At 41.2% G+C, this 13013-nt stretch overlaps 1 protein-coding gene across 1 annotated transcript in view; it reads right to left on the bottom strand.

The window, feature by feature from the left end:
- Positions 1-2711: 2711 nt before the first annotated feature.
- slc8a3 (solute carrier family 8 member 3) overlaps positions 2712-13013 on the bottom strand; it is a 92423-nt gene continuing 82121 nt past the window's right edge. The window contains exons 3-7 of the mRNA XM_070842053.1: positions 10308-10325; positions 8097-8221; positions 7533-7632; positions 4844-5116; positions 2712-3292 (exon numbers count right to left, since the gene is read on the bottom strand). Coding sequence (XP_070698154.1) covers positions 2916-3292; positions 4844-5116; positions 7533-7632; positions 8097-8221; positions 10308-10325 — 893 coding nt within the window. The 3' untranslated portion in view covers positions 2712-2915. The remainder of the gene's footprint in view (positions 3293-4843; positions 5117-7532; positions 7633-8096; positions 8222-10307; positions 10326-13013) is intronic.

The following is a 13013-nucleotide window of genomic DNA, read 5'->3' as shown; positions in this document are numbered from 1 at the left end:
TACACTGAAAATTATGTACATAATGTGGGTTTTGTGTTGCCTCTGAACGGGACAATCAGCCCAACTGTCCTCCCTCGTGTGCAGCGGTGGACCCATCGCTGTACTCTGAATGTGTGTGTGTGTGTGTGTGTGTGTGTGTGTTATCACATGTGAGAGAGATAGAGAGAGATAGAGACAGAGTGGGGTGAGCAGGTGTGGTCCAGGGCCAGGAGAAGAGCATTCGATTCAGCCACGAGACGTATTTACAACACTGCTCACCACAAAGGAAGAACACTGAGGAGGAGGAAGAGGAGGAGGAGGAGTGCTAATAGAGAAGTAGAAGAAGGGACAACCACAGGGACTAGAGATTGACATCCCCCTTGTGGAAATACAGTGTTACTGCCACTTACTGTCACTTTTTTTTGTTTACTTTTTATTTTATTCTTTTTTTTAAAACAGATGTTGCATCCTGCCTCTTTGGTAATCTCTGGGTGATTTTTGAAATTAGCCAAGAATTGACTGATTATATACTAACATACACTTTATGCAAATTAAGTAATGAACAGCTTATCGTCTGCTGCTCTTGGGAGTTTCAAACATGTAATTTTTTTTTCTTCTGACGTTTTAAAAACAAAGCACCAGTCGTATGTTAAACAGCATTCAATACCGATATCAGGCTACTTTCATATTCAACCTGGAGCCGACTGCTGCTCTGACACCCACACTGGCAGCTCTCGCCGCTGCTCCAACGAAGAGTTTCTATCCAAAATGAGCATCAGTGACACCTACTCTTTATATAATGACCAAGAGTAAAAGCTGTTATGGACAAACGTGTAATTTATGAGTGATTTTGTGAAGCGCCACCAGCAAAACACCCACAGATCCGGTAGTGGAATCACACGAGTTCATTTACTTTGTTAAAGCTGCATTTATCGATATCTAACAATGGATCAAATTACTTTGAGTAATGTGAAAGACGTCCCTCATACGTTATAATCCAGCTGAGAAGTATCACAAAAGGGGAGTGAATACTGGAACTAGAACAACAGAAAGCCTTTGCTGTGTTTGTTATTCTGTTCAAGTAATGCTCTGAAAAACAACGTGTTTTTTCTTTATTCACTATTTCTCTTTTCAGTGGCATTTAACGTGCAACATTTTCTGTAAGCCGTAGACCGGTGCTGGTGAAATGTCACCATCTCGACAGAATGAGTCCAGGCCACAGGCGAATCAAGTTTGTAGCTGTAACAACAGCAGGACAGAGAGCCCCGGATACTATAAACGTTTTTAGACGGCAGATATTACTGCTAAAAACTTTGGAAAATTAGATTATAAGACAATGTTGCCATATTTATCATGATGTAAGCTAATGCACTGGCAAATTTTACTTGTACGCTAATTAAACATGCTTAATTTTGGATAGTGAAACCCAAATGATTAATTTTGTCAGAAATACAAATTAAATAAACCCTCAATTTTGCACCCAGATACAGAAAACTTAAGACTTCAGTTTTCTAAAACGTTATAACATGGCAGATGGTGTGTTTGAAGCTCGTTCTGCTGCCCCCAAGTGGCCAAAAATCAATTAATGCAGCTTTAAAAATGGTTTTGCACCATTTAAGGAAGAAACTCTTGACTTGTTCAGCTGTGTAAAAAGCTTGTCAGTGTGGGCAGCTGCAGCAAACGCCTCTCCCTCCACAGGCACTCTGTTCAGTCCATAGTGACACCTCTAATATTGGCCTTTTGCACATGTACAAGTAGAAGTCTCCATAAATAGAACTATACAGCAAAGTGCATGGAAGGAACAGTACAAAAATACCTCTGAATTTACCTTTGCAGCAACACGTTGTTTTTTTTTTTCTTATTTCTGATTGAAAAGGTGAAAACTCCAGTGAGACCAAGATATCAGTAAATAAATAAAATACAATGTCATACTTTTACCTAAGCAAGATACATAACTCTTAGAAATGTGAAGACATCGTTCCAGTATATAGTTTGACCCCCACCCTCCCCTCCCGCTTAGCCACAGCAATCCTCTGTTGTTAGAGCAGAAGGTGACCACATTTAAACAAATATTCAAAATATACAGAAAATATGGAAATATATTATATATAGATACGTATAGAGTACGGAAGTAATGTTCAGGGCAGTTTGACCATGTTCACTGTGTCCTCCTCGACTGTTTGAATGGTGATTCGTCTGCCAGTATGAACTGTCACTGTCGCTCCTCTTCTTTGTGTGATTTCTGAGAACTCTGCAGTGCTCCTTAGGAAACTATGCAAATAAAAATAAATACTATGAATCCATCCCACTGTCACTCAACAACATATTCCCATTTACGATATAATCTTTTGATATTCCTTTGCGTAGATCAGAAAATAGTTCTTTTACTCCTCTTTTTGTGTGTGTGTGTGTGTGTGTGTGTGTGTGTGTGTGTGTATGTGTGTGTTTATTTCATTTTTTTTGTTTCTTTTATTTTTTGCGTTTTTATCCCCAAAATACTTTTTAAAAAAAGTCGTTCTCGTCAGATGTTGAGAAAAATATATACCTCTGATTAACTCAACTCTCTCCGGATATAAGACTGCAGTCTCTTCCAGTGGAATGCAGGACCACCTCGGAATCGGCACCTCCTGGACTCGGTGGTAACCCAATCCCAACTGTAAGCACACTCACACAGGCTCAGGACGGCTCTCCTATAGCCGTGGCGAACAGGCCTGTCAGCACTAGAGGGCAGGATACACACCTCCAAGCATCCTTACAGAAGGGGTTGAGGGAGAGAGAGAGGGAGAGGGAGAGGAGGTGTCTGAGAAAACCCTGGGTTTACCTCTCCTGTCCTTTCATACCATACAAGACTGACCCAATTCCACAGTGAGAATTCACTCTTTTACCTCTGAAGTTGTACTTTGAACCCCTGTATGTGTGTATTCTGTCTATTCTCATTAGAAGCCCTCTATATGACAGTAGGCCTCCAGACTGGAGAAGAGGATGTAAAGGAACCAGAGGCCAAAAAAGAAGGCTGACGTGGCCAGTCTGTGTCCCCGGGGCCCGCCCAGTTCTCCTCCGATGTGGGCCCGGCGCCGGTAAAGCAGCACCGAGATGGCCAGGAAGGCGAAGATGGTGAAGAGAGTGACGGAGAAGGCCAGCGAGCCGGCTTCCACCACAAACGGCTTCCCTTTCATGTGCCAGTAGATGGCCGCCACCGACCAGGCCATGCCGATTCCCAGGAAGACGTTGACGGCGTTGCTCCCGGTCACATTCCCGATGGAGGCGTCTGCGTAGCTGTCCTGGACTGCTGATACCTTACTGGCAAAGGTGTCTATGGAGAGAGAAGTCATATATCGTTACCGATGATCAAATTATCTTAAAGGTGCAGTGTGTAAGATTTAGTGTCATCTACTGGTAAGATTGCAGATTGCAACCAACTGAGTAACCTGCATCTCACTCACTCATCTCATAGTGGCCAAGTAATCACCCTCCCTTGTTTTTTCTTGAGTTAAATAACAAGTGTGATCCTCCATTTGTCAAAAAATTGGGTTCTCAAACTTCTCACAACATGAAATGGTTTTCCACATCTTTCCTCTTATTCGTCTGCCAGCCGGTACCTTCACAACACCAAATTCAAGCTGCCACTTCAATGTAAAAACAAGAACAACAACAATGTTGTTCAACAACAACAATGAAGGCTCTTGTTCTGGGCTACTGCAGAAACATGGAAGTGTTCCTATGTCGATACAAAGGGCTCATTCTGCCAATAGATCCCATAAATCCTACACATTGCACCTTTAATGCAGTGGACAAAATAATGATAATAATAATAATTGATATCCACTATTAACGTTTATTTATTGTGACTTTATTTTCACACCCAGGTTTCACAGAGCTACTGTCTAAGCTGTGATCATTGAGAGCCAACGTGTCGTCTTTAATCTCAGATCTTAAGTCACATGGACGAGAAGTCCTTAAATGTCTTATTTAAAGGAAATATGTGCTTTCACTGCCTCGCTAAGATTAGTGTTTTTACACCTCAGTGTTTTATGGAATGAAACAACTGAGATATAACACGTTAAATTGTGAGTTTTAGAAGCACTGATTTTGTCAACCAGTCTTGTTACCAGTCTTGTTACCAGTCCTATCTAATACTAAGCTAATGGCTCCAGATACATACAGAAACATGTGATCACCTTTTTCAAACTGAGCCCCCTTCACTCAGCGACTGAGAGGACAACAAACAAAAGCATAGCAAAATTCCTTGTCAGGGCCTTTAAACATCGCTATACACTTGTCTAAATCATAATAAAAACGGTGATATTTAGTTTTGTCAGTGTTACCAGAAATGAAGACCACATCTCCCACAGTTCCTGTTTCCTTCCACCCTATTCCACTAAAATCTTTCAGTTTCCTGAAGAGCATTAAATGCTGGAAGTGACTCTCCACAATTTCCATTTCCTGCCAAATCCACCTGTTGCTCAGAATATAAACTGCGCTGTGAAGGCCAGTGGCGGCTGCCAATCTTCCCTGTGCCGGTCTTGTTTGTTACCATATTTATGAATGCCGTGATGATTTATTAATGCTGCACATAGGACCTTTAATAACAAATATGCTGACAGAGTCAAGGTTTTTGGTGACATAGTGTTTCTGTGGGGTGAAAATGTCAGTTTGGAGGAAATAAGAATATCAGCCATCTTGATGACAAAGCATGTTTTGGCAGTTTGAAAGGGTCTCAGAGGCTCATGAAGTCACAGATTTTTCTCAAACTATGAATGAAGCATATAATCCATCAAGTGAGAGATAAAACAGTAACATACCAAACTTTAGAGGACAAATTTTCACAAGCGTGAATGTATTAGAAAAGGTGTCCTTCACTCACCTGGGACAGATGTACCAAGTGCCACAAACACCACAGCAGTGACTGAGTCCTTGAGGCCAATGGTGCAGCCAAAGTGAGACGCCAGGTCGCCGATGATGGCGGTGAGGAGGCCGATGATGATGATGGAGATGAAGAAACAGGCCCAGCCGTTCAGGTAGTCTGTGGGAGGAACGCAGGCAAACAGGACCTTCCAGAAGACGGTGAGGAAGTGCATCACATAGTCGAAACAGGACGGCAGCCGTTCTTCTCCTGTGTCCTCTTCGTCCTCATCTCCTGGGAAGAAGTGGGGCCGAGCGGGGGGGGGGCAAGGGGGTGAAAGGTGGGATAGATTGAGGCGTAATGGGATGCCAGGAGGGAGTGGAGCAGCAGAGAGGATGTAGAGATAGCAGAATATTTGGTCAAAGATAAAGAGAGAGGGGTGAGGGAGGGTAGGTAAATATTAAGAGAAGAGGCAGAGAGCAAGAAAAGATGGAGAGATAGAGGATGAAAAAGCCGAAGGGAATATGACAGGGAGAGACAAAAGAAAGACAGATGATGAAGTTAAGAGAGAGCAGAGAGGGTAAAGAGCCGGAGAAGAGTTGGAAAACGTTGGCGAGATAAAGGATCGATGAAGGAGATAAGGGATGACAGAGAGGGGAAGGAAGAGAACATTCACTTAAAAACGGCACATTGACTTATTTCTCAGCATGACACATCACACCACTTCAGCCTGAGGTTACTGTTATGTATATTCAACTTTAATGAGCCAAGGATACATATCTAGATTAATAACTGCCACAGGGCATGACTCATTTTTAATTAATTAAAAGAGTGGCAAGTTTTGCTCTTTTCATAAGTAGGTAGGGGTTAAGGTCTGATGAACCTTTGCTTTAGTTAGTAGGTTACAAACTTTAGTTTACACTTAAATATTTCAACCTCATTTAATAATTTAAAGAGTCCACAGCCTGATTCCTAAAACCATTTTCTATTAACACACTTTGTGGGTATAAAAAAATATCACTTTCAGGTTTGCCTTAGGCAGCCTTTAGGATCAGTTTACACACTCACAATGAGTCCCAAATCTAAAATACACACTTATTCTGCAGGTTTTGAGTATATAGTGTGTTGACAAAGTGAAGTATAGTCAACCAGTGAACTAGACACTTAATATACTATAATAAATAATAAATAAATTTTAGAGCTCCAAAGAAAATGGAGGAGCTGCTCACTGCTAGAAAAACTGTGTTTAGTGGTGAATAAGCTCCAGAGAGATCTTGGGAAACAAAGACTGTAATTAATCTTAATAAGTGGCCGTGACTGTCAGTGACCGTTTTTAGGACGATGACTGCTAAAACAGTGTCCGTGACAATGGTTGTGAATTGTACTGTATAGAGTTAAGATTTGGGACACGTGCTCCGTGTATTCTGGCCTTCTGGCTGAGTTCACACATTGTGAGCATTGCAGTAACTTGGTGTATTTGGTGGGACTGTTCGGCAGGGTGACCAAGTGGTCACAGATGAGGATATTTCCTGAAGGTTATGGGTAAATGTAAATGGTCAGCCTCCTCAGTTGGAGAAGCAGGACGTCCTCTGTGTCCCAGCGGCTCACAGGAAACTCAGCGGACGGGGGAGGGGGGGGGCTGTACTGATTCAGAGTGTCAGGCCGTGTGAGCTGCATGCATTTTTCAGCCACGGGTGATTCATAAAAAAATAAAGAGCACCGCTGGATTAAATATTTCAGCACCAAAGCGACGAACCGAGGCCTTGGCGGTGCTCACTACATGCTGGTGATGACTGCAGCGGACAGAGCAGCAGCTGCACTGCAGGCTGCAGGGTGATCTGATGCTGCTGTTGCCTGACATGATGGATGAGCTTTCTCTTACGGGCAGTACATGAGAGCTTTGAGAGCTTTGAGAGCTTTGCTTTCTGGAAGGATTCAAGTAATATGAGTTTTTGAAGGCTCATACTGACACCAATATTTTAGGCTGCAGTCAGTATTTTGAGATGACAACATTTAATATGCAGAGAGTTAGATGAGAAGATTGACACAAGTGACATACCTGTATACCTACATACCTGTGACCTACATACTTGTGCCAGTGGGCGGTTAGCTTAGCTTAGCATGAAAGAACAGGGGTGAAGAGCTAGTGTGGCCCTGATCAAAGGTAACAAAATCCATCCACCAGCACCTCTAAAACTGACTGAAACATTTTTTGTACAAAAACTGCTGGTCTTGCCAAGACAAGCTAGCAGGCTGCTGGCAATACTGTCATATTTACTGTACAGATATGAGAGTGGTACCTTCTCATCTAACTCTGAGCAAGAAAGTGAATAAGCAAATTTTCAAAAATGTCAAATCATTCCTTCATATATTCAACTACAGGCAGAAGCTTAACACTAAATTCAGTTATGAATAAATGATTCTGCAAACATGTCAGTCATTTCTGCATTTTGCAAAGACATTTCAAAATAATGTAAATAACACTCCAGGACAGTCTGACCGTGTACTGCAAAACTGTCCAACAGGCATCAGTTTTAGATCTTCTTTTGACTGGTATAATAAGAAATAGAATTACAAGAAATGATTCAAAAATGATAGGTGCCTGTATCCAATAAGGTGTTTATATAAGGAACCACTGAGGGAAAGCCCAGTGCATCTGTGTGCAGCCCCCTACAGCCAGAGAAGAGAACACAGTGTTTTTTTACAGTACCTGCACTGACTGTAATGGCCTCCATGAACTGGTCTCTCCAGGAGTTCGTTCCCACCACCAGTGCCAGGTTGGTCTTCTTGATCAGCTTATCCACTGTACTCTGCGTGATAAAACACCGAAACAAGAATGCAATCAATCCGTTATTTACTTTCAGAGTCTGAAAATCTGCATCAGTGGAGGCTGTTTCAACAAAGTCAAGATAAATACATGAGCTTCGCCACATGATGGCAGTGGCATCAAGTTCCAGGCAGCAGAAACCTCTGTTTGATGCATGATAAAAACCACAGACCAGAAACAAATATGGTGGGTATATTTTTGGGTTGAGGAGGTTAGCGGATGCATATCAACCATATCTCCTCCAGAAATGCATCTATGTGGGTTGGGAGGCCTCTGAAGAACAAATGTGGGCTATAATAAGAAATATGTAGCTGTTCTTTCAGGCAAGGTGGGAGCTGAATTAGTTAGTATAACTGTTTGACTGCATGGAAAACACTGGTTTCAGCTGTAATAATTAGGCATATCAGACCGTGTTATCTGCCCTGTTTGAAGTGTGACCTTTCTCACCTTAAACTCGTATGATTCCTCAATAATGACTTCAAGCTTGGAGTGTTCCCCCAGCACCGGTTTTCCCATCTCGGCGATCCTCCTGGCTTCCTCCTCGTCTGATGTCAGCTTCCTGTCTGCTATATCTGAGCAGAGAGGGCAAGAGGGAGCGAAACAAAAAAAGACATCACAGAGAGAAAGATGACAATCAGAATAAGACGATGCTCGCCTGATGAGCATGTTGTGATGCACCTCAGACCGTACAAATACAACATCAGAAGGTTGACTAATTGGAAACAGTTTGAATTCATTCTGACTTTATGATGTTCAGGCTTAAGAAGAGACAAGATTCATTTGATGTGCTGTATTTAAGTCACATCTGTCACGCTTGGTGAATGCAAAGTGAAAAACTGTAATAATTATTGTAGTGATAACTACTAAATAGCTTCTTTAGAAGCTTTCTCTGTGACAAGCTTCTTGGTAGCGGTCAAACCTTGTTATGTAAAAGGTTAGACAAACTTGCATGCTGGATCAATCCGGCACAAAACCCAAACACGGCAAAGGCAAATATTTGGTGCAGATCTATTTCTTTATTTTTTGCTATTTCCCAATGTTCTATTTTGAAGCGCTGGAGTTTACAATGATTTTGTCAAGAACTCCCACCGAAATCCTTCATTTTAAAGGGTCAGTTCTCTAAAATCGTCTAGTTGTGTTCATGTTGGCAAATTTCTTTTAGGATATTTTGCTTTGTTTTGCCTGAACCAATCAGCAGCAAGTGTCTTAAACGTCCTGCTGACATCAATTTCAGTCAACACGCAAGCTGCAACATGTTTTTCACACTAAACCAATAGCTAACACTTTCAAAATAACTAAAGTAGTATGTCGGCTTAGGAGTTTTCATTCCAGTAAGATGACTTACAACAACTTGTGCCCCCACACTTCCTTTTTTCTGTCACTATTTTTCATTAATGTAGCCAGGTACCTATGTAGGAAGACGACGTCCTTCGTCTTAATTGCACCAGCTAAACTAATGGAGGCTGTAATATAGAAGGTCTGGAATGAGCATTGGTGCTCAAGTTTTTTGTGATTTTTTTGTGATTTTGTGATGTGAGGTGCTGACTGTAGGACAGAGCTGAAGCATACTCATTAAATAGGGAGCAACAATGACAAAGTACTTTTATGGCCTTCAATTCAAGGTTAGTGCTCTTTTAAGGGCTTATTTCATTTTTTCTTTCCAAATATGAAATGACTTCCACGGCCTGTGGAGGCCCTGATTAGCCCTTCTATCTGCCTATCAGTCTTGTCCTGGGTGATTCTGCTGCAGAAAGGAGCCACAATGCTTCACAGAGCTTCTGAGTGCACTGCACACTACAAAGAGCGCCATAACATCAATTCTGTGCTGTCAAACTCGATCAAGAAGGAGCAGTTGTGCATCCAAAGGCCTCTCATCCTGCTCTGTGTGTGACACCCCCACTGAGCCACCTGGTGCAGAGACCTTGTCATCTTTTATATGAGCCCCGAGTCCCAGCTTGCTGCTCTTTGCTGACAACACGCTTACCATTAAATATTAACGTTGCCATTAAAGATCACAGCCAAGTCCCCTTGATAGGAGGGCGTGTCGACAAGCACACACACACACAGGCATGCATAATATACCAGCGCGTGAGTGCCTGCACACACACACTCACCCACTTTTAAGCTAAATCAATTACACACCGAGACAGTGTGTGCCCTCAAGTCCTGACAGGATTTCTTTTGCTCATGTTTAAAATTTGATTATCCAACCAATCCCCTGCTCTCTGCTGCACCACTACATTACACAATTTCCTTGACAAGAAATGAGGGGAAAAATAATAACATATCCCACAAAAGGTAATTAAATTTCTAATTTCGGAACTGCAAGTTTTTATCTTGACAGTTATCAAGTGTCTGTACCTTGCTCTAGATGAGGGAACATAATTTATGGATTTATGATTAATTAATCAGCTGATTAACATGAAAATCCATCATCAAGTGTGGGAGAGAGCAGCAAAGGAGCCTGTGTCATTTGTAACGATGTCAGCAGAAGAGTTCTGACTCAAAATTTTAATCGGAAGAAAAATAAGACAAAATCTAAATTATCACTCATCGTGCAACCGAGACCCTCAGATTTGGGGCCAGTGTTTGAACCACAGCGCGCACACAGGAAGGTGACGTTAGTGGAGATGCTTAGAGGAGGAACGGGCAACTCACCGTCAGCTAACAACAGGGCTGTGGAAGAGAGAAGAGAGGGAGGAGGAAGGGAAGGAGGAAGGCATGGAGAAAACAGAAAAGGCAATGAGCAGCGGAAATGGAAGAAACGGGTTTATAAGGAGGTGAGATATGTGATGGCCTCAGAGAATGGCTGAGTATTGACCCTGAGGTGTAATATATATGGCGCTGATTATTCAATTGGCTGAAGCACGGGAAAGAATATTGTATTTTGGCGTTTTTTTATGGGCTTGAAGGTATGATCGAGGTTTATTAGGGGAAAAAAATGTCTGATCGAAATCAACAAAATGGTGGGACATTATGCATCATGATCTCATAACATTAACTCAAACCTTTATTACTCCCAGCTGTTGTCAGATAACTGAGTTTGGAGGTAATAATCACACACAAACCCTTATTTTACAAGCCTGGACCAATATATGTGTTTGCCACTACTTGGACTTTTAATAATAGTGTGTGAGCTACAACTCATTGCATCATCATCATAATATAAAGATAAAAATACATAGTGCTTAAGCTAATAAAACCCTAAATGTCAAAGATAAACTAGAAATATGTGGATACAAATAAGACATTTTTAGCAAAGTGCAAATTAATTATGTACACAAAGTGTAACATTTTACTCAGATCTCTTTAAGTAACTAATAATTAAATTAATAAGTTTAATAAATTCAGGATGGGGTGATTTATCAACTTATAGATATAGATGATTAAATTTACTGAAGAGAATTAGAGAGGTAACAGTTATGGTAGTTGTTTTTTAGGTCCTGTTTTCATAATGTAAAATATTAGAATATTTAATTGTAAGACTTGTTTGTCCTCCAGACTGCTCCTGTGTGTAAAACAAATGTTAAACTGTCTTCTTTATCTTTACATCCACAAACCTTGAAATCCAAGTTGGTGGGATCTATATTATGTAAGAGCCAGTGTTGCCACTGTCGATATGGCGGAGGTGAGGATGACAGGATTTTATTTGACAGCTTCAGTTTGGAGGCATTGTATAAACAACAACAAAAACTACTTCAGCCTGCCATGAATGGCTGCCAGTCAGCCTTAAAACCTAGTTAGCATGTTAGAGAGTTTTAGTGTCTCACCGAGGCCTAAATGCTGCTTCAGAGGCTTTTCTATGCTGTAGATAGATCAAATCATACAGGAAGCAGTAAACCCTTGTAATGTCTTATTATTAGGGCATTGAAAATATCCAGTTCTCAAACAGAACACAATACATCTGCAAAATATTAGCTACTGGGAGCTTCTTAAAAGACAATGGTGTTCCAGCTTTCACAAGCCAATATCAGTAAAACCAGGACAACAGTTTTATTTGCAGCGGGAAGGAAAGTTAAGCACACTCATGCACACTTTTAATCTGCTTTTCCAATATATAAAAGAACACAAGAACATAGCACATCACAAGATAAAGTCCTACAGTAAGTCACTGAAGGAACGGAGCAAACAGAACAAACCGACAGGTCTGTACTCTGCAAAGTGAAGAAGCTAAGAGAAATAAAAATCAACAAACCAATAAACTGAAAAAAGCACAAATTCAATATAATTACAACTAAAAAATGAGCTTGTTCCAAATAATTTACTGCAATCAAACTTCATAGAACTTCTAAATTCTTGGTCTTTGACCAAACTTTTTTTTAGATAGATAGATAGACCTGTCTCTAATAAGCACAGTCAGAGAGATTCTTCCACTGGTTCATGCAACCATTCTCTAATACTTTTATATGTAGGATATATTATTATATGTAGGATTTATAACTGTGACAACTCTCTTTATTTCCGCATCTGATATTGGGCTATACAAACAATCAGTCTGAGGTTGTGATTAAAAGAGGTACTTCAGATCAGTGCATTCAGTGGTAAGCACATGGTGCCTGAGAACTTTAAACCCTGTAGTTATTGTCTTTACTCACACACATTTTGCCAGTCAGATCTGGTGTTCTCGACCCTTCAGTGGCAGCTCCAACCAACCACAAACATCCACAGAATGTAAAGTAAAATATGCTGATGATGAAAGTGCCCCATGCAGATGCTGAGAACGATCACGCCCCTTACTTAGCATTCTGATTATGACTCAGCCTGATTGTTTATCTGCGTGCCGTAGTTGCAGACCGGATCAGTGACAGAGCACAACACCCTCAGATGCCCTCTGGAAAGTATAAACTGTGACTAAATGATATGATTAAGAATAAAAAGCAGCTCAAAAAGTCATCCGGCGAGGCAGATAATTACATGACAGGATACGCCATAAGTGGATGAAGACAGAGGAGAAAGCCTTCCCATGCCTTTCAGCCTCTGGAGATTCACGTTGACATCTCTTCCTTTTGAGGTCTTCATCATAATTTCTCCTTACATTCATAAAACAAGGACAACATTTTCACACTTCTAAAGGGATCAGAGGCTCTGAAGGGCAAAACAAAGCTGTTCACGTCTTCTGTGAATGGTCCGGCTCCTTCTTAAAAACCTCTTTCACCAAGACATGATACTAATTAACCTGTTTGTGTTCGGAGGCAGCTTATCAACTTCCTAAATCAAATACAGTCCACAGTTAATCATCATTAGTAGCTAAGTGCATTAATTGCTGTGGGCGACTTGCTTCATTATCATTAGTACTAGCCGAGCCTTGCTGATCTGAAGCCAAGTGTGGTGTAAAACCCAGCTGTGGCGAGACTGAGTGTCCAA

Source organism: Pempheris klunzingeri, chromosome 13 (genome assembly GCF_042242105.1).
Source record: "Pempheris klunzingeri isolate RE-2024b chromosome 13, fPemKlu1.hap1, whole genome shotgun sequence".
NCBI classification, from domain to species: Eukaryota; Metazoa; Chordata; class Actinopteri; order Acropomatiformes; family Pempheridae; genus Pempheris; species Pempheris klunzingeri.
This window is presented reverse-complemented; position numbering and strand designations above follow the sequence as displayed.